Below are 22,205 nucleotides of genomic sequence, written 5' to 3' on the forward strand. Positions count from 1 at the left end.
TGATTTCTCACTAATCTTGGGGTCTAGATGGCTACAAGAAAACTGTTCCTGTGCCAATCTTTGAAAAGAATAACTAGGAGGATGCAGGTAATTGTGGGCTTGTCAGTTTGATATCAGTTAAGTGAAAAACGATGGAATAGCATTCAGCTTATCAAGAATTAAATGTGAGAATAAAGGAGCAGAAAGAACTTTGAACCAATTATATTGATTTCTCACTAATCTTGGAGGGGTCTAGATGGCTACAAGAAAACTGTTCCTGTGCCAATCTTTGAAAAGAATAACTAGGACAATGCAGGTAATTGTGGGCTTGTCAGTTTGATATCAGTTAAGTGAAAAACGATGGAATAGCATTCAGCTTATCAAGAATTAAATGTGAGAAGTGTATTACAAGAAATGCCTATGAATTTACTGAAAATAGATCTTGACAAGCTAATACAAAAAAATAAAAATAGAGGTTTCATTGGTGAAGGTAATTTTATCAAAATTCTGTAGATCGTGTAGTTTGCCATGCAAAAAATGTATAAATGCTGGACAAGTTAAAACATGAACAAGATACAGATTAAAGAATTAAAAACTGGCTAGCTAAAAGGTTACTAAACATCAGCACTGAATAAATGTATTTCAGACAAGGCATCATGAAGATCACTTGTTCATTCGATGTACTCTGGTTAGTCACCTAAAAGAAAACAGAAAAATAATTTCTGATAAAGATATCTTGATGACACAGAGAAAAAGGGAATGGTAAATAATGAGGTGTTAACGGATGTACAGATAGATGAATCTTGTGTAGGAATAGAATGACTTAAGTAACTCAGTATTTTACAGCTGCTGCAGCTGCTTTTGATTACTGTGTCCAGAATTAAAGACGACTACTTCTACATTAGAAAGAATCTGTATAAGTTCCATGAGGATGATGAAAGGATTTGGGAACATACTTTGGAAAGAAAAACTCTTTTTCACAAATGAGTATCTCAGCCTATTTTGTTTAATAAAGAGAAGATAAAGGAATGAATCTGTCTGAACTAGAAGCGATGTAAAGGAATTATCTGTCTAGCAGGCAGCTTCACAGAGGCAGAGATCTCAGACCTTCCCGGGTTTTCTGTAGTAAAAGTGAAGAATTCTACTCGTCTTCCAAAGCTGGGAGCCTTCCCTGCTTGCAGTGCCTCTTCTGCTCCTGCAGAGAAGGTTGCTGCAGATGTCGGTCCTCTTTTCTTGGAGGATCTAGATCAGAGGCCTGTCAGTGTATACATCAAGTTGAGGACTGCTTTTCCTGTGAAGCATTTTGTAGTTATCTACAGTTGAATGACCTCTGCCACTTTGCCACTTTCTCTTGATATGACCACGTTCTGCATAGCATCTTTGCAGTCAGCCTTTAAGTTACTGCTCTAAACAGCTTTGTCTCATCAGCAGTCTTTGTTACTGTGCTATTTTTATGTGTTCTATATGATTTGTGAATATTTTCAACAGCATCAGCCCTAGCACGTCTTTCTGTAAGGTTCTGTGAGTGACCTCACCTTCATTCTGTGGGTGAGAACTGACTGTTTATTTCTACCTTTTGCTTTCTATCCTTTAATCAATTATTTGAGTGCATAAGAGGACCTTCTATGGCACCTTAGTTCACTAAAAAGCCTTTGGGAAGGGATCTTGTTGAAGGTTTTCTAAAAATCCTAGTAGACTCTATTGACTGCCTCATTCTTTTATGTGCTTACTGGTTCAAAGAAGGATTTGGGAGGCATTGCTTCCTGATAGAACAGCCATATCCAATCTTCAGCATTGAATTATTCATAAGTTTACTGATTTTATTCTTGACAGTTTCTACCTACTTGCCAGTATTAAGATCAGACGCAACTGCTATGTAGATTTCTCGGCAGCAACTTTTCCTTCATCCTTACACTGTTTTCTTAAATGGCTATGGCTCTGTTCTACAGATGACGTGTCTATGGCTGGGTCTGACTGGACCTTGAGTTTATGATTGATGTGGTGAGTTTTAGAGAAATATTGTTAAAAGTGAATTAATTTGCTTATAAACTTGTCATTCCGTTGGGAAAAAAAATTAATAATCTGTGTTGAAAGTAATATTGTGGCTGGTTTGTATTACCAGAATAACTTTTAACAGAGGTGCTGTGCACTCATGCCCTTCTTCTAATATGAAAGCAACATACTTGAAGAATGGGATTATTGAATAAGGCTAGAAAAGGTCTGTCCTCAAGTGGGAGGGTAAAAAGCTGAAGAGCATTTTCTTCATTCCCCACTGAAATGAGAGATGATCTGAACTGTCAGATAAAAAGGAAAACCATTAAAAGCTCACTGCCTCATTTTAACGGGTCTGTCAGTTTTAGTTCCATCTCTTAATCTCTTCTTCAGAACAGTAGGAAATCAGGAAAGATGGAAACTTTTTCAGTTGCAGAACATTTATGTGACAAAGTATCTAAAAATAAACTTTAAGGCTGACAGTGGTGACAAGGAATGAAGAGAGTTCCAGATTCTATATTGGAGATTTCACTTGAGGACATTGAATAAGCTAGATTTGTGGAGAGCAAACATCTTTGGGAAAATAGTTCTGTTTCTTGCACACTTTCTGTTTAAATACTATGCGAATTCTAGCTCTATTTAAAGAGCTCGTTCTCTGCGTTACAATGCATAACAGAATAGTACTCTCAACCTACTTCTATGCGTGCATATGTAGTTAACAGCTCGATGCTCCAGGGAATGAAAGCACTTGGCAGAAATAGTCCTCTCAACTGTTTGGAGTGTGTGCAGTGCAGAATTTAACGAGATGTGTTTTCTCTAATTTTCTGATTAAAGTAACTCCTATTTGACAAACAACCACTGTGACTTTAATAGGAGAAAGGGAGCATGTTGCAGGGAAATCAATCAGCTTAGCCAGGCAAGTGTTCGTACTGGGCAAACTGGAAAAATAGCCACAACGCTTCCCTGTTTTTCTGAAAATGGTTGAATTACTTTCCAGAGATTCAAAGTTGGTGTTAGTGTTTTCCAGTCAACAAAGGCATTATGGAAGGATATGAATCATTTGTATCATGACATATTTTGTTACTAAATACTTATCTCCTTGGTTGATCAAATTTGTAGTTTTTTTCCTAATCCCAGTCATACTTGCCTGAAGGTTTTATGCACAGGATCAGTGTGATAGCTGGTTTACTGTGAAACAAAACACTCCGTTTTAGTCATCGTTCCAATGTCTGTCTGCCTGTTGGTACCCACATTAGTAGAGGGAATAATAAATTGTTTCTCTAGCAAATCCAATACTGAATGGGCTCCAGTACGGGGTTTTTGGCTTTCTTTGCTGTATAATTGAAATGTGAAAATGTCTTTGAGTTGCCCTTCTGTGACCAGTAGCTTCTATACTGTGATAAGCTGCGAATGATGGATTACTCTTTGGCTCATCCTTCAGCATGGCAGAACTGCTGCTTAGTGCTGTCCTGTAAGCTAATTGTCTAACTTTAATCCTTTTTTTTACATTTTGATTTCCATTTCATCGCAGCATCTTTTTTCGGTTCATCACCTCTTCTCAGCATGCACGTATTCTTCCACATTTTTCAATCCTTAGTATCTCCTCAGATTTACAAATGGGAGGTTTCAGTATTTGTCCACTTTGGTTTAATTATTTGTCAGAGAGCAGATCTCGTTCTTTCCTATAGGAGTCTATTTGCCAATTTTAGAATAAACACAGGAGCATAAACAGAATCAGTTAAGAATTATTTTTCATCTATTTTTAGTTGTTTATTTTCTTTGCTCCTGGGTTGAAGAGCAATTTTAGTAAATATTGTTGTCTTGTTTCACGCAAAGGATTTTTAATGTTATCTTGTCTTCTGCCATTTACATATTAATAAGGTTCCTTCTCTGTGCATCTGCGCTCGGCAAGGAAGCAGTAGTACTGCTCTTGCATATGGGGTTTCTGCTGAGACTGTACTAGTGAAAAGGTCAGGATTGTGAATCTTGAATGCTGGAAAGAGAGTAAAGGCTTTAGTATGTTCAGAGGCCTGCCTGAAGAAATGTGAAGATTTCTTCGTTCTCTCAGCCCTTATAGCTCTGGAGGAGGCATATTATATAACATACATGTACCTCTCCCTGATACTCAATAAATGAGTAACTACAGTTCTCAGTTAACACAGAAATTCCTTGTATAATGTGATACATCCTAAATGCTGCAGTCATAAGAATATTATTACTTTCAGACTGTTAGCCTTATAATACATTTAGGTATGGAGTTTTAAATTACACTATCACTAAAGTTATTGAGTGACCAAGCATGTCATAAAATACCTTGTTGCGTGAGAAGTCCGCATCAAAGTATGGGTGTTTTCTTGAGACAGTCTGTTTTTCAGACACCACCTAAGTCTTTCACCTCTACTAGAACAGACTTCAGCACAGAGCTATGTCTGTATCAAACTTCGAGTAGATTCCCTAGATCATTTCTATCATTTCGGTAGCGACACAAAGGTAAGTAATGAGAGCAAATCAAGCTTGTAATTCTCCCCAAAAAAACTTGCATTCAATTCCTGTTACATTTTCCTTTTTCCTGGGACACAGATGCTGCATATCTTGTGTGGCTGTTAACAAGCATTGTGCCATTGTGCCTGTCGCTTTTTCAGAGAAGTGAGTGTTTCCTGTGCCAGAAAACATTATTACTGACAGGAGAGATACCGTCATTGCAGATGAGAGATGGAGATCTGTAGAGCCTCTGCTCATACCTTTCCCTCTGCATTGCCATGCTGGGGGGGGGGAATGAAAGCTCTGGAAATGTAAGACCTTTGTATGAGGCAGGCACTAGAAGAAATATTTTTAATGAGCTCTCTTTAGTTTCTAATGTAATTGTAATGTTTAGTTTCTAATGTCATTGAGTTACTATGGTAAAGGCAAGTTGGCAATGTGATTGTAAGCTGATATTTGCTAGTTAGTGTTTTGCATTTTATTGTTTTAAGTACATTTGAACCTTCAGCAAGTATAAGCAATCATTTTCATGCTTATGAGGATGCAAAATGATGAAAAACATTTCATTCTGGAATTTGAGATGTACTCTCTACTCTTCCTTTTTTAAAACTGCTGGGACTCATGCACAGTTGTTGCAGAAATCCCAAATCTGAGGTTTTAAATTCAAATCAGCAACCTTTCCATTCGTCTTTTAAATGCTACCTACTTGGAATTTTTCTGTCTACAGGAGATTCCGATCTTGGGAGATTTTCCTTCATTAATTATTTTAGAGAAGAATTTCTGTCCATCTCTGGATTCTTCGTTCACTTTCCCAACATGCAGGCGGTTCTCTATCATTGACTTTATTTGAGGAGACTGTTGCTTTCAAAGTATTCACTTTCTAATGATGTTGTACTAATAGCTGCATAGCAGTTCTTCTCTTCAGAAGACAGATAACTATTAAAAAGACGTTTTAATTCTGTGAGTGAGATCTTCATTTAGTTAAAATGAATGAAAGTAGGCTTCAGGTTAGAATCTTCATTAAGTCCCATTTATGAGACAGAATATTTAAAATCTCAGTTAACTGGAGTATTGTGATTGGAGTTTCCCCAAGAGCTTTAAGAAAATAATAACTTAAAAGACTGCAACATAGTTGCAGGTTGTCATGGGAAAAATCCCATTCTCTTGAAATTACAGAGTTACAATGACTGCAATGGCAATAGGGGATTTGGGATTTTGCTTTGTTTTTGTATTTCATGTGGAAAGACAAGGTTAATGCTCCTCAGTCCCTTAAAAGGGTAAATCTTAAATAATTAATCTTAGATCCTTTGTTAGAAATATGAAATTATAATAATATGAAATTATGGTGGTATCTGTAGGCAGTATCCTTATTTTTGAGGCTATTTTGGTTAAATACATCGTACTTCAGCAATATCAAGTCCCATAGGTTACTTAAAAATAAAAAAAGTATAATTGGAAATGTAATATGCATAAAGCTTCAAAAATCTCTTTGCTTTGGGCAAATACAATGAAATCATGTAGATTTTAGAGTCTTCATTAAAAAATAAATCTTTAGTTGCCAGGGTTATGATGCTTTGACTTAACAGCAGAATCATTCTCAGTTTGATCTCATTCTCATGCAGAACTGAAGTTAGTATCTAAGTATCTGATAACAGCTGCTTGTGAAGATCAGATTTTGGGGAAGGACCTAGTGGAAATTAATTTCAAAAAGCAAGCAGATCAAACAGTTAATATTTTTTTTTCACAGTTGTTGGTTGCTTCAGAGATTTGTTAATGATGACATCGTTTTACTGGGGCCCTCAGACATTTTTCTCTTATATCCTATGTATATCTGTGTCCACTAATTAATTTAAAATATTTTTTTAAAACCAAATTATCCAGTGCTTATTGATTTGTAGTTCTATGGATCAGCTCTTTTTACAAATGTTTCAAATTTGTCATCTATTCTTCTGATTTAATCAGCCAATTAATGGTTTACCAGTTTACACACACCCCACCCCACCCCACCCCCAGGTTTTTGGGTGAATACTGTCTGTTCTTAATAAATTTTTAGTATTTTTATTCCTTTTAATTTATCATCTCTTCTGATACTCAGTTGGAGACAGATCCTTCAACACATCCCCTGTTAGAAATGGTTCCAGCAGGATGACAACCCCTGTGATTCTTCTGTAATAAAACAGACACAAGGAAATTTCATGTGGATTTTCTGCTATAGTTTAAATACAGCTTTTCTACCTTGATCATGTATTTTCCAAGTAGAGGCTTTGCCTTCCTGCTCTGGATGTGTTTGAAATGGATTTATTACTCATTTTAATGTGTTTAGGAAGTTGATTATGAGAACACTTCTTGGTCTTCCTTCATATTTTTATATTTAACATGCAGAGTGAGGATTTTTTTGCACCCTCCCCATTTTCCCTCTTTTGCCATAATTTTGGCTTCTTTCACGATCTCAAAAGGAGTATCTTTTTATTTCTGATAACTTTCTTTACTTTTTAATCTATGTCAGTTTTGGAGGCAGTTTGTTCCAATGTGTTGGTTTCTCAATAGTTATTTTAAAACTTGTTTGGATTAATTTATTGCTGTTTTCAGGAAATTATTAGCTCTTGTGCTAATAATGCTTCTCACAACAGAGAACCCCCACGCGTTGATAATTTGCTATTAATTTTTCAGCGTGGATTTTTTTTTTTGATGGTAAAGTAAGAGTGTTGTTACATAGTATGAAGAAATCCTAAATCAAATTTATTGTTTGTAATTCTGCATATCTGTTTCTAAGCGGAGCTGGCCTTTCAAAAGCAGAAATAATACATCTTTTACGAATGCTACAGAAATAAAATATTAGGCATCCATAAACTGATAGATTTTGGGAAAAAATAGATAAAGACTCATGATGATAACGATTAACCAGTGGATGGTTCTAATTCGTCATATGCAATATTAACTTAAGTGTTGAAAGTAATTTCTGTTAATTCAGTGCTTAGTAGCTAAAGAGTAATTTTAAATTAACTTTTTCCAAGAGAGCATCCTTTTTGTCCAATTCAAAGTTTTGTATCTGCTATTGTACACTTCTGGAGTTATTTTTTATATTTTACTTTTGTGGCTAGAGCTATTACTTTAAACTAGTAAGCAGATTGTAGTGGTTCATTAAATATTTTTCAATAATTTATGTGACTAGTCGTCTTGTATTTGTTTGACCACTGAAACTGAGCAATGGATTGGGATTATTTTCACTCACATTCTAACTAATCCCATTTAACATACTTCAAAAGAATGGTGAGCTGTATAGACAAATGGCAAAGAGCTGTAAGTCACAGTTAAGTTTTTCACAAAGCTACAAATGTATTAGGAAATGTATGGATGAATTGTTTATAAACAGTGATCTTTAAAGGAACACTCAGGGTCTATTATTTACAGAAATCTTCTCTTCTGGAATCATTACAGAATTCCTTATAAATATTTCTTTCTTAGTTGTTGCCCATCAGAATGAAAAAGGAAAAGTGGTTTAAAGACTTTAAATATGTTTTGGCCTCCATTTCAACATTTCTGGCAGAAATTATTTGCAAGTATGTTAATGCTGTTGGCTGGAAAGGAGTCACATCTCTTTTTGAGTCACAATTCTTCTTACCTTTTGAAGAGGCAGCTTAGCCGCCTTTGAAATATTGTACAATAGACCCAGGTGGGTTTGATTCCCCAGCATACCTGACGTTATTTATTCGTAGTCTCTCTGTGCTTCCATTCAGTAAATTTGCAATCTTGATTTCATTCAAGACTTAAAAAAAGAAGATGAGCACGGTGTTCCAGTTTGAAACATTCTCATCTGTAAACAGTCTTGGAGGCAGTGTAGGGGCAAAGCGGATTTTCTGATTCATGTGGCTTGTTCCTCCCTGTAGCTCTGACCTTGTGCTTTTGTTTTCCCTGGCTGTAACCTTAGTACCTTGCTTATTCTCTCAGGATGTCTCTCTCTCCGATGTCAATCCTGCTGCTGCTTATACTTTCTCAGGTTTCCTCAAATTCTTAACATTCTCTGATATCTCTTTAAAAACAGTATCTGTCTTCTTGTCTTGGAAAAGTAAAGGGGGAAGGACAGGTTGGTTTTTTTAGTTTTGTTTTTTTTAAGAGTAAGAAAAAAGTAGTATGTCAGTCATACCATAGGAAAATGAGTCTTGTTCATTCTTCAGCATAACAAGGACATGGAAAAACTGTTTCTGATGAAATTTTCAGGCTAGAGTAGTTCTCGGTGGTTTTCTAACAGCCAACCTCAGGTCCTATACTTCCATGATGTCAGAACTTGTTTTTCCAAAACCAAGCGAGCACTCTCCCCACAACACAAACTAACCTGGTTTTTAGATCATATTTGTTATATTGTTAAAGTTATATTATTACTGACCTCAGCAGAATTATCCTTGATTTAGGTGAAGGGAAATCGCATCCAACTCTTTGCATGCTGTTTGAAAAATAAAAATAAAAATTTACAAATACGGCATCTGTGGAAGATTGAGGATGACCTGTAGATGTTTTCTTAAGTGCCCTGAAAGCCTATGCAAGAATGGTTACAGTTTCACTTCCTTTATTATTTTAGCCTGCATAGTATTACATATTCTGAGTAGCTCATTGATTATTACACATTTTGATAATGCCTGCGTGCATTTTACATATATGTTGACTTTTATTTTTTCTAGGCGTACTCTGTCTATGATGAAGACATTGGCTATTGCCAGGGACAGTCTTTCCTTGCAGCTGTGCTTCTACTTCATGTGAGTTAATTGCAAAATGAAAGCTTTGATATTTGAAACCAAGGCAGCTTTAAAATCAGTAGTACTGTAACATGCTATTTGACAGATATTTACTGTTGTTTATTTGTCTGTATTCATTTTCCTCTTGTTGCTTTTTGGCAAATAGTGACTAATGGCTTCTATCTTTATGAATGTAGATTTCTTTTATCTAGGAGAAATCCATTAAATTGTCAAGTACTTCTGTGTCAAAACCTGAAACTGATTTGTTACATATTAATATTTTCTTTTAATTTAGTTGTCACGTAGGTGAACTGCCTTTGTGTTTATGGAATTTAACTTTGGGAGATATTCTCAGAGTAGCTAACCAGAGCAAGCAGTCTCATTAATTTTCAGTGAGATTTTTTCTCCTAGGGACAGTTTATAATCTCTTTGGAGTGAAAGCTGAATTTTAACCTTGTTATTTTAGCCTGTAACCAAAAACTGTACAAACTTTGATCTGTTGCTTCCTATATATACATGTGCGTGTATTTATAGAGATAGATAGATAAATACACGATTTTTATATTTGCAAGATGCTTTAACTTTGATGTATCAGTGGAAAAGCAGCAGATTCAAGTAGTATGGATGTTGTAAAGAATATCTGAATAAACCACCCAAAACCCCAACAACAACTCTTACTCAGGCTCTTGCCTGCTTTTTCTGTCAGGCTTTAATTAATAAATTATTAATCATGGTTGAAATACATCTCAGATTGTGGGTTTGAGTCAGCTATTGGTGGTAGATATGTTACACATGCACTTCCTAAGGCATCTAGAACTCAAATTCAGATTAATTTAAGTTGTAATTCCTAGTGAGATCTATGACTCCTTGAAGACTTAAGGAGCATGATGCACAGTGACAGTGTTTCAGAGAAGCTTTAGAGTCTGTAAGCATAAACCTGAAATTAGTCACATTATTGCAATCCTGCATATACTGCAAATTAGCTTATCTAACAGTTATTTTGCAATTAACTTCTTACCCAAAGAAGGATTTTTAAGTTTCACTGGAAGAATAAGCTGTTTTCAATACCAGAGTTGTTTAGAAAAGAGTGGGTGTCACATTCTTAACATTTGACTAATACTTCAGCTCCTCTCACTTAGTTGAATGCTGTCATTACTATAGAGCACCTCTGTTTCTAGTGTTTCTGGAGTTAGAAGAAATTGCCCTGTACACAGGGAATACTAAATGGCAATTACACTCATTTTAATATGCCCTTTATAACATTTGCTTTCATAATAGGCTATTAAACTGAAATAATCAGAGAAAGGGGGGAAGGGAAGCAGTCTCAATGAGCTCATGTAAGTTGGGAGCTTCCCAGGATGTCCTCAAACTCTTGTTTTTCTCAAATTCTCCAACCAGTCTGTATGCTGCGAATGCTTGTAAGACCCTCTCTAGCTCTTCTATCTTTGCATGGATTTCTAGACCCCTTCCTTTCCCTTTTTTTTCTGGGACAGGATATCCTTTCTCTTCAGCGTAGATATGTTTCAGGGATGGTTGGGTAGCCTGAACCTCCATCCTGGCTTTTTGTGATTTTGCTGCTTTGATGAAATTTCCATCAAAGGTGAGCAGGTAACTTCTAATCACAGGGGGACGATGTTGCCAACTCTAATTGTTTTACTGTAAGTCTCACAGTATTTGACTTTTTTTTCTTATTGTCTACCTCTTGGAGTCATTGCTATGTGAAAAACTAAAATTTAATTTAAAAAAAGGGTAAATTTCTGGCTTTTGTGATTCCAAAGAAAAGATAATAAGGGGCAAATATCTAAATGCTAAAAATCAGAATGGAAGCACCAAAAAAATGTGTTTTGTTTAAAATAAATAAAAAATGAAAACTTGATTAATGATTTTGAATTCTTGGGGTTGGTAATATTGGAGAACCTCCATGCACTGAGAGCGAGGACTCGGTGGCCTCTGCCTGTAAACGACTTTGGCCTAGTACTCACCTCTGTTCCCTCTCCCTGTCTCGGGGGAGGAATGATTGTCAATGCATGTGTGTCTGATTGAGCATGCAAGGTAGGTGTGCTTGTGCATGAACATCTGTCATTTTATTAGAAATAATTGTTACCTTACAAAAAAATTGAAATTTGCATTCATCTTATTATAGAGCAGATTTAAGACTTTTGGTCAGGATAAAACTATTTCTTCCCTTCACTTTGTGCGCAGATTTACCTGCTGTCAGTGGGGATCATTCCATCCAGATAAAATTGTGATAAAGAGCTTTGAGATTCCTAAGAGCTTGTCCTAGGTGAATCTAGCCTGGACAGGTAGCTAGCAGCTGATCTGGCAGTTCTTTGTGCTAACTAGTTACTTTCATATATGCTGTGTGAAAATAAAAATGACGGTGTCTGCCCATGGCCCTAGAGACAGGCCATAATCATAGGCTGAACCATGAAAGATGAAACCCTGGATGGTAAATATCAAGAGACTAAAATTCTCTTTGAAGAAAATACTGAGCTTTTATCTATTGCTGGTATTTGGTAAGGGGCTGGCAAGAGGCTGAATGAGTGAATATACTAAAAGGTCAAGAGTTGTCATTCTTGATACTCAATAATTGTTTTCATTTGTTACAATCTGGTGCCTCCAAAAGAAAGGTTGTTTTTAAATGTGATTGAAAACCTAATTTAGGGTCTGCAGTGACTCTGCTTGTGCCTATCTTATTATTGTGTTACCTGAAGGCATGGGGGAAATGGGGGAGATGTCTTTACCAGTGGAGGTTTCATAACACAGGGCTTCCCACAAATTTGACGTTCAGTGGGCTCAAGCCAACAAATGTAACTTTAGAGTGGCTCACACAGCTTGTCCTTTAGTACCACCTTCTAAAACTCTGTTGGATGAGAAATTTTGGTCAAAATGAAGTAGAGATTATGGAGATGGGGCTTCTGAAAAAGTCATGATGTTAGTAGATGGGATCAGCGCTCCTGAGCTCACAAGTAGGTTCTGAGGGCAAAATTTGTTATTTCCTTATTCATTGTGGGAAACCTGACTTCAGAGAGTGTGATGAGCTGGGGTTTGGATGAAAGTAGATAAGCATTATTCTCACTAAGGGTTGGTTTTACCCTAGTTTTCCTGAATTTTTCCCTTTTAACCAAGTCCCTCTCAGTAGAAATCACTATAATGAGTTGTTGTGTTTTTCTTTTCTTTTCTTTCCTTTCTTTTTTTTTTTTTAAGTTGTTGTTCTGTAGCTGAGAGTTGTGTACTGGTTGTTTTCATATCTATTTGGCAGAAAGAATACTTACAACAGTTGCGCTGCTGTAGGGATGTATACTTACATGAACCTATGATATGATCCCACATTTTCTTCAAAGAAGGTCTTACAGAGCCAAATCAAGGTGCTCATCAAGGAGAATAGTCCCCTTGAGATTTTAGTTGCTTAATTCTACATTCAGAGTGCTTTGCTGAAGATTTTAATATATTCCTGGTTCTGAATTCATCATGCGTAAGGTATTTAAGTGTGAGTATTTGTGTAAGGAATTTCCAGCCTCAGCTCAGTTTTTAAAATTATGTTTGTGTATTTTTCCAAACAGATGCCGGAGGAGCAGGCATTCTGTGTATTTGTGAAAATAATGTATGACTATGGCTTGAGGGACCTCTACAGAAATAACTTTGAAGATCTCCATTGCAAATTTTTCCAGCTGGAGAAGTTAATGCAGGTGGGGCCAGGGTAACAAATTCTTCTACTTTCATAAATGGAAATGCTGGCATGAAGAAGAGATTAATGCTTTGCTTCCATAAGCTACTGGACAATAAAAACCCTCTCCTTTTAGAGGTGGGGTAGAACCAAAGCAGGGAAGTTTAATATCTGGATCCAAACATCGTGAGTCAGATTTATTTCTCATTTCTTTTGTCTTTCATATACCAATCTTGTTGCTAATCTTTGTATCCAAGCAGAGTAGGTATCTGGTTTTTTATCTCTTTGCTTACTCTCTTTTCCCTATTTCGTGATGTTGCTTAGAGAGAATGTCTCTGTTCTGTTAAGGCCAGAATATCTTTTGGACTGCCACCATCAGTGTCCTACTTTCTATGAATTATGTTGATGGTTAAGAGGTCAGGCAAATCAGGACATCCTGATGCTTATGAAATATGAGTCAAGTGTAGGTCATTTTTTACTGTGTTTTCAATACATTGCTCTTTTTTCCGATGGAATTATTTCATAGTCAGAGTAGTTTAACTTAAATAAACGGCTGCAAGTTTTACACATTTTTGTTCTGACTAATAAGCAATTACTAACAGCCCATTAAGCTTTGACCTGCGCTTCTATTAGCATAGTGAAAGCTAGCTGATGGAGTCAGTTACCATAGATGATCATATATACCTCTGTGAGATATATTAAAACCAAACAAAACAGACCACAGTTAATTTAATGATCTTTTTTTTCAGATGTCAAATTGCGCATATTTCCTACTTGATGAAGTAGAATTGTATGCTAAGTAATTTGATACTTAACTTCGGCATATGGTCTTCTCAATATTTACATATGTTAACAGATTTTTACTTTATTAACTGAATATATCATCAGTGTACAGTAGAATTATCAGTGCTTATTTTGTGTTGCTTATATATGCTCCTAGTTAGAGAAATTGTCTGATGGAGTTGTGGGCTTTTTTGCTTTCAAGCTCTGCAAGGTGATCTCCTTGTTCTGGTATCCATTGGTTTTTATAGCAGAAGCATTTATAGCAAGACACAGCAAAGGAATAACTTAAAAATATACACTATGCATGACACAGATTTCACAACCGCTCTGCCTTTCGACTGTTGAAGGTTTTGTAATTTCTCAGTATAATCTCAGTACATTATTTGATACTGTGATAGAATCCACAGCGGATATCTTACTAAAAACTGTAACCATAGGCTCTGAAATTTATGAAGAAACATATTTCCATTGCTCAAAAGAAGCCAGGATTTCACTTTGTTGTGTTTTTCAGTGTTTAGCAACCTGGTACTTACTGGCAGTGTAGATGAAGAACTCGGAATAATGAGTAATACTGAAGCATTTATTTTTTCCTTTACTCTAGGAGCAGTTACCAGACTTGTATAGCCATTTCTCAGACCTCAATTTGGAAGCTCATATGTATGCATCCCAGTGGTTCCTCACTCTTTTTACTGCCAAGTTTCCACTCTGCATGGTCTTCCACATCATTGACTTACTACTTTGTGAGGTAAAAAAAACTTGAATCAGAAAGCCCTTCCTCCACTCCACGAATGTTTCTTCTTTTTTTGTTTCGTTTTTTTTGAGTCATTTACTGTTTAATTTCAAAATGTGTAACTAAATTATGTAGAAACCATGGTTATATTGAAGAGAAGATGTTCAGTGAAGCGCTGGTTTGGTTTTAAAATTAGAATTGTGGATTGCCTCATTCTTTGCTAAGGGATCTAATTAAGAATATCTGATGCACACATCTGCTCTTCATTTAATTTGTTAAATAATTTATTCAAAGTTAGGAATTCTAATTTCTTGAAGATACCTGGTAGTAAAAGCCTAGCAGGCTTTTAGTGGGAAAGCTCTCCAGATTGTCTGATTCAGAGTGCCCAAGGACAGTAAAGGTATTGCATGTTGCTTTGATGGCCTGATATTAAACAAATAGTGAGAACCGCCAAACAGCACAATTGAATGAAGCTCTTTGTTTTCTTTTGTTTTTTTTCCCCGTCCCCCCCCACTATGCTAAGTAATGAAGTACTCCCAGATACAAAATGGTATGATTATGTATTGTAGGTATTGTAGATATATCTGCACTTCCTTTAAAAAAAAGATAGAATAGATTGACAGTCTGGAATGTTTATTTTGGTAAAATACTAGTACTTCCTTTTGCCACCAGGAAGTCAGGGCATCTGTGGAATTAAACCTGTTTTTGAACCTGCCACTGATTTCCTCTCTGATTCAAATGGGTCACAAATATAAAAAAATATAAATAAATAAAATAATTGAGAATTTTAAATGCAAAGGCTTCATGAGTATGAAACACTGTTGACTCTAGTTTATTCTGTTAATTTTTGTTGTGATGTATTATACTTGTGAATTTGCAGGCTTGCTGCACATGCCTTGATAGCATTCAGTATTAAACAAATATTGTCCACCACTCATAACTCAATATTTTTTCCTTAAGCGTATTGTTTCTTCTGTGCACATTGGTGCTAAGCTGTCAAAAAGAGGTAGGTTAATATGGCCAGATACCCAAGTGAGTGCGAAAGGTAATAATGGTGAAGTGATTTCCATTTCCATATAAATATGAGCTCTATTTCTTTCGCAGTGTCTTGATTATTTTAAGTAAGCAAATAGAAAAAGCAGAAAGGTGGTTAGTTTTTCTGCTCTTTGTCCTCTTCTTTGCAGAGATGGTCATGCAGTAGATGAGCACAATCCCTTGATCACTTTTGAATTGTTAGTGAGCTAATTTTCAGAATGAGCTTCTGGTGTGGATTTGATCATTCTTGGCCAGTTCAGTTTATTACTTCATTCTGATCTTGATGTACAGCTGCTCTCAGAAATAACCATTTTAAGAGATTGTTTCTCAAGAAGTACAGAACATTATTTCATAATGGTGATTATTGTGATAGCATAGTTACATCCTGTCTGAAGCTCCTGCACTTTTTATTATATTAAGCTTGATGATAAAATATGCTGAAGAAGTCTTTTAGTCATGCTTAATATAGATTTAATATTTAGAATGAAAAAAGAAACAACTCTTAAAATGTTTGCATTCATATCACATCTGGCAGCGTTTATCTCAGCGTGTCTGAAGGAATTACTCTGGGAAAGAAGGTGAAAGAATCCAAGGAGAAAGTGAGAGAGTGCAACGCTAGAGTCTGCTAGAGAAAGGGAAACTTGTTAGCATTTGTGGAGGGTAATCACATAAAGCTAAAGGAGCCTCTTTTACAACAGCTAAAAATAAACCAGAAACGGTAAGAAAATGGAGTTCAAGTGAGAAAATACATGCAGACATCTTGAGAAACAGTGGGGCAGTGTGTAGACAACATACTGAGGCAACAATGTAGACTATCCAAAAACTGCTCCTAAGATCCATGAGTCAACCAGTCTGAAGTGACAAGCACTTCTGAGAATTTGTGGGAGGAGCCTAGATTAAATTATATTAAAATAAAAATCTCATTGGCCCTCATCATAGAAGGAAAATAAAATCTGAAGGCACATGGCCATAGACAGAATAAGAAAGAAACCATTCCTTAATGAAGGACTGGAATCATATTGTGAAGCTGTCTGTCCAGCCAGCCTCCAGAAGGGGTAATGGAGCAGTCAAAAAATAATTTTTGTCTGCATTAAATTGTTCTTTACTTATCTCTGAACAAACAGCATGCCTGTAATTCCAGCAACTGGAAGGAGAAAAAACAGTTGAAGCTGCTAACAGTGGAACATATTCTTCTGCAAAAAAAATCCTAAAAAAATCAAAAAGCCGTTGAAGTGAACTGTCTTGTGTTTTTTAAAAACAAGCTTTCAGCCTTCTCATTAATTTGTCATAGATACAGATGAATTTTAAATAACCTTCGACTTCCTTCCTGACTGTGCTTTCTCCACATCCCTGTCCTGTCTGTCGTTCACAAAATGTTTACAACTCTTTTGTGAAAGAAAAATATTAGGGGAAGAAAAACAGTTAAAACCATTGCTGAATGGGTGCTGCCAACTAGTCATTCTAAGGGCACTTCTCTGGTCCCCATGAAAATATTTGAATTATGGATGAACAGTTTGTGTCAACCAAGAGTTTTTGTATGGGGTTGGTTTTTTTAGTTTTTGTCTGTGGCTGGAAGAGTGAAATTGGTCCTTATAGATGTTCTTTAACTCTCAATGTAGAGAGGAGAAAAACCTGTTGGAAATCCTGTAGTTTCGCAGCTAGCCAGGGAGGCACGTTTCTTTCCCTTGCATGCAGGGTGGAATGGTAGCACTCAAGCTGGGGGGCGGACCTCCTGGGCAGGAGCATATCCAGGGGTGTGGAAGCCTATGAAAAATTAGTTAAATTTATGGTGCGAATTAAGTTTTACTGAGAAATTTTTAAAATCCCATCAAAGTGTATGCCATTACAGCTGAGGTCTTTTCATCATTCTCACATTAAATATGACTTGATAGAAAGAACAGTTTTATTTAAATTCATATGAATTTGGGACTTGCTGTGGCCTCTGTGTGATTGAGTTCTTTTATGCTGTTGTCTTCCTCTGACCTTTTTTATTTTTAAGCTGTCTTCAGGCTGTTGAGGATGTGATTCAATGCCCAAATTACCCAAATTTCCAGTCCTTAATATTGTCTCAATAACTGTAGGAGAGAATCTGTCCCCCATTCTCATCTAGAAATGAAATGTTTTTGAATTCTTTGTCTTTTCTACGACAGAAGCTTGAAGAAAATTTTGGCCTTGCAGGCAGGTTCTCCACAGCACCATGGTACATATTATAAGGCTTAATACTTTGACTGCCTATAATAAAAACACAAACCTCTTGATCCAGTTGAAAGTTTTCATGTGATCACAGCAAACTGTGTGTTTTTGAGCCTGGCTACATAGATAAATTTTAACATGTCAGCATCATCTGAAGATCTTTCTACAATGTTCCTTTTAGCTGCCTGTTTCAACAGCTTCGCTTGTCTCCTTTCCTTTTGCTATTTCTGTTTGCATTCAAGAACAACTTTGTTGATGAAATTCAGAGTTGTATTTGGACTTGTCAGTCTTATCTATCAATATGACATTATGTTATTGAACACTGTGTGAGCCTGCTCTGTTTTACTGTCTCTCTTTGTTCCATTTTAAATTATTTATTTAAAGTCATGCTCAGAAATAGCGACTCATCTAGGTAAAGCACATGTCGCTTAGACCTGTCCCCAGTGCAACAACTGCACCCAGGTTATGCTATAGACTATCAAAGAGTTGACATTTAAGTTCCTTTTGCGTTTTAAAAGTTAAAATTTAAAATGAAAATGTGTTTTAAAAGCACTAAATAAGTGACCTTAAATATGCATTTAGAAGAGAAAAAACCCAAACCAGTTGGCAATTTATAAGCATTTTTTAAATTTTCATGATTTTTTTCTGCTTAAAAAAGAAAATACTTTAACCAGTTGTGATATATACAGTACTGCCAAAACTAAAGGAGGTTCAAAGTTCAAGCTGTCATTCCATTATTAACCTAGAATTTTAAGACACTGCTCGTAAACTCTGTTTTAAGTCGATCTGGCTGGTTTTGTGTGCAGTTCTTGGGGATACAAAATACTTAAGGATTGTGCTTCTCTCCTTTTAGGGAGTATATAAAAAACCCTACTACACACTGCCTTTTCTGGGCTGGTACAGATATTTGTCTGTTTTAGTGTCAGTAATTACATAGTGTTGTTACAAAAATTAATAGTTTGACTACTAAGCTGCCATTCTGTGACCAAGACTGAATAGAAAGGGATGCAAATAGTTATCTGTCAATTTTGAATATGAAATAATTTAATGTTTTCTAATATAGCTATTAACAGAGAAGTGAAACTACCTTTCACAGGACCACACAGCAGCACAGTGGAAGAAGTGGGAATTGAAAGCTAGATACCGTCATTCCTTGGCCTTTATTTATCAACTATTGCATTCAGAACTTTGTATAAAATAACTTTTATAATCAGTTTTGAGAAACTATCTGTGATAATCAAGACTGATGGGTGTTTTTAAAAATCTTTTAAAATGTGAGTGACTTGGTGCTGGTAAATGAGCACCTTGTGATAGTAAAAATGTGGCACCATGTTGTGTAGATGTGCTTCCTAGGAGCGCTGCTTCATAATGAAATAATGAAAATCTTAGAAGAATTATAACTATTGGCGCTGAAGATTTGATTTGTCTTATGCGTGTCTTGCTGAAGAATGGATGTGCCAGGAAACACTACGCCGTATGGTATCACTCAGATGATAAGACCAGTCGTCTCTGTGTGTTAGTACTAACTGAGTAGTAGATACCATAATAGCCTGCTATTTTTTATCTGTCACTGTCAGATACTTCTGTGATGCCTTCAACAGAGTTGAGAAAGAACAGATTAACGTTTTAATTTATTAAACTTCCTCAGGAATTGAGTCAGGAACAAGCCCGCTTCCTCTGTAAATCTGCACTCAGATGAAATGTGAATTAGGTAAAAGATTGTGTACAGTTGTTTATTCCCCTGTAGATCTACAGAAGATAAAAATGGAATTTTTTTGAATTACCTGTTGTTGACACGTTGTCTGCATTTGTTAACCCTTCCAGTTATGAATGTTTTAATGAATCTTACAAAACAGCAGACTGGGCTTGCTAGAAATAAAATCTCTTTTAGTAACAGTATATTAAAAGCTAGGCTTAAATTCTAAGTAGGTATAGATCTGTGCTGAAACTGCCTGCATTATTTCAGTACTATTTACAAAAGTAAAGTCAATGTCATACACATGAGTTGGAAAAGGCTGGGGAGTGTGCGTGTTTGTTTTCCTTCTTACAAATATAGGCGTTTAGACTTTGGCATTTAGACTGTGTCTTTCCTCCTGTCTATTGCCTTTCGCATTATGCCTGCTGGAGTGCTAAGTCTCCTTTCTGAAGTCTTTATTAGCCACTGCTGTTTCATGCAAAGAGACCGGAAAGGATTTCTTTACGAGACTGCTATGACTAGCTTTTAATTAATTTAAGAAGAAAGTGAATAGGTTGTGTCTCAGACTCCAGATGGAAGACTAGAACTGGGGGGAATGGCTTTAAACTAAAGGGGGGTAGATTTAGACTAGATATAAGGAAGAAATTTTTTACGCTGAGGATGGTGAAACACTGGCACAGGTTGCCCAGAGAGGTGGTGGATGCCCCATCCCTGGAAACATTCAAGGTCAGGTTGGACGGTGCTCTGAGCAACCTGATCTAGTTGAAGATGTCCCTGCCCACGGCAGGGGGGTTGGACTAGACGACCTTCAGAGGTCCCTTCCAACCCACACTATTCTATCATTCTATGATTCTATAATTTGAACATACGTGTTCAATGGGTAGTGCTGGTTTGCTACATTGAAGCATCTGTTGACATGTCAGCCATTATAATCTTTTTTTTGTTGCAAAAACTTGAGGTTTGCAACGGAGTTAGCTCAGGTTTTCTGGCCATGGATGTTTTGCTTTTATGTATTTAGACGAGTTATTTGCTAAAAGTAATTTCAGCGTAATTTTTCTGATGACTACAGCTGTATTCCACTGTGGGTTTTTTTCAGTACTAGAACATAAATTAAAGTAAAAAGAAAGAAAAAAGGATGTAGTATTTGATTGTGTGTTTGATGCATGAGGAACTTTTTAAAGTTTTTGTATGCATGTGTTTAAAACATTCAGATTATAATGATAAAGAATTTTAAGTTATTTTCAAAGTGAAGGTCATAATAAGTCTTGGGTGTTTGGATATAAAATGTCAATGAACAGCAGAAATTACAGGTGTGTAATACAATGTTCTGTATTGCCACAGGGACAGGGGAACACAAAACGTTCTATCCACTTTTAAAGCTACACAGAATTTATAATAATTCAAGCTTGGACTGAGGAGAAGAGTATGTTAATAGAGTACATCTAAGAGGTTCTTGGAGAGCCACAGGGTTTAACATAACCCTTTACACTATGTTGTCCAGCTGTTCCTGTGAGCATCCATAATTTATGTATCTTCAATTCATAGCTGCAGCTTGTTTATCCCAAAAATAACAAGGCTGGTGATACATACTCAGCATGAGCAAAGAAAAAACAGTCTCACAACAATCTGCAATTCAAGATAACTTATGTGAACAGAAGGTACCTTTTGTTGATAAATGTTGTTGGTCCTAAAATGTTGAGGCTCCTTCAGTTTCAGAAAATGTGAAAAGGTGAAAAGTTACCAAAGATGAGGGACCTAAGTGAATTACCTGGTTTGTGCCTTCGAGGGGAGAGACATCTAATGCCATGTCACAGTATGTCTCTGAATTACTTTCCCCATTGCAATTGCAATATTTTAGCCACTTACTAGTTGATGTTCACTTGGTTGATTTTTCTAGGAATACAGTAAATTTCCATAATGCTTACTTAACACCAGTGCCATCTGCTGTATTTGAATAGCAGCATATTCTAAGCAGTCTTGGCAGTCCTCAAAAACGCTTCAGAAATAACTGAAGGAAAGTATCACAAATGGGAGAGTGATATTCTGTGAACAAATCCAGGAAGCTAAGCTAATTTGGGGACTGTTTTTAAAAAAGAGGGTAGCACAGCCTGCCTTTGCCAAAACACTTTCCATTACTTTGTGCTTGGAATCTGAGGCCATACTGAATTTTCTAAGTACGTGAAATCAAAATGTGAACTTTGCATTCGACTGATTGTTGGAAAGGGAAAGTGAATATCAAGGTGTAGAGAAGCAAGGGCCGGGACTCTGTTGTGTCTGAGAAAGGGAGATGATGAAGAATGAACACTGGGAAGGAGATCAGATGGAGTGCAGGGAAGCAGGACATTGATTCAACATGGGCATGCATTTTTCTTTGTATTACGTGACCACATGCAGAGGGGGAAGGAGATATGGCGCTCTGTCAAGAGATGTTCTGAACACCTCATCTTGTCTCATTGCAAGAAAACTGGGGTCTAGAAGATTCCTGCTCCTCTGAGCATGTCTAACAGCCATTCCCTGTTTCCGTATGAGAGCTGGAGGACCTGTCTTATCTACAGAGATATGAGGCCTCTTTTTCTGCCCTCGTTGTATGTATGTGATAAGGCCTTTGATGCCTAGTGTGGATTCAGGCCCCTTCTTTGTCCCCATATTAATCAGGTTTGGAAAGAGGGAAAGGAATGTCTAAAAACCCTGTAATTTAAACCTCTGAAAACCAGAAAAGTAATGTTAGTGTATGGCTTGGTCAAGCAAATGGAGAAAGAATGCTGCCGGCCCATAACCAGCTGCCTGTGAATTAGAAACATGCCACTGCAGAAATACCCAATGTCAGGGAGCGATTTGATATGTGGAAATGACTAAAATTCTGTGGCTGTAATTTTTATTCATTGAGAACAGTCACAGAAGCTGGAGAGAAAAAAGTGC

At 36.4% G+C, this 22,205-nt stretch overlaps 1 protein-coding gene across 1 annotated transcript in view; it reads left to right on the forward strand.

Annotated features, from left to right (window-relative positions):
- RABGAP1L (RAB GTPase activating protein 1 like) overlaps positions 1-22,205 on the forward strand; it is a 239,104-nt gene that overhangs the window by 122,113 nt on the left and 94,786 nt on the right. Inside the window, 3 exon segments of the mRNA XM_009275856.2 lie at positions 9,129-9,203; positions 12,746-12,871; positions 14,234-14,377. Coding sequence (XP_009274131.1) covers positions 9,129-9,203; positions 12,746-12,871; positions 14,234-14,377 — 345 coding nt within the window.

The sequence above is a fragment of the Aptenodytes forsteri genome, unplaced genomic scaffold (genome assembly GCF_000699145.1).
Source record: "Aptenodytes forsteri isolate BGI_AS27 unplaced genomic scaffold, ASM69914v1 Scaffold289, whole genome shotgun sequence".
NCBI lineage: Eukaryota > Metazoa > Chordata > Aves > Sphenisciformes > Spheniscidae > Aptenodytes > Aptenodytes forsteri.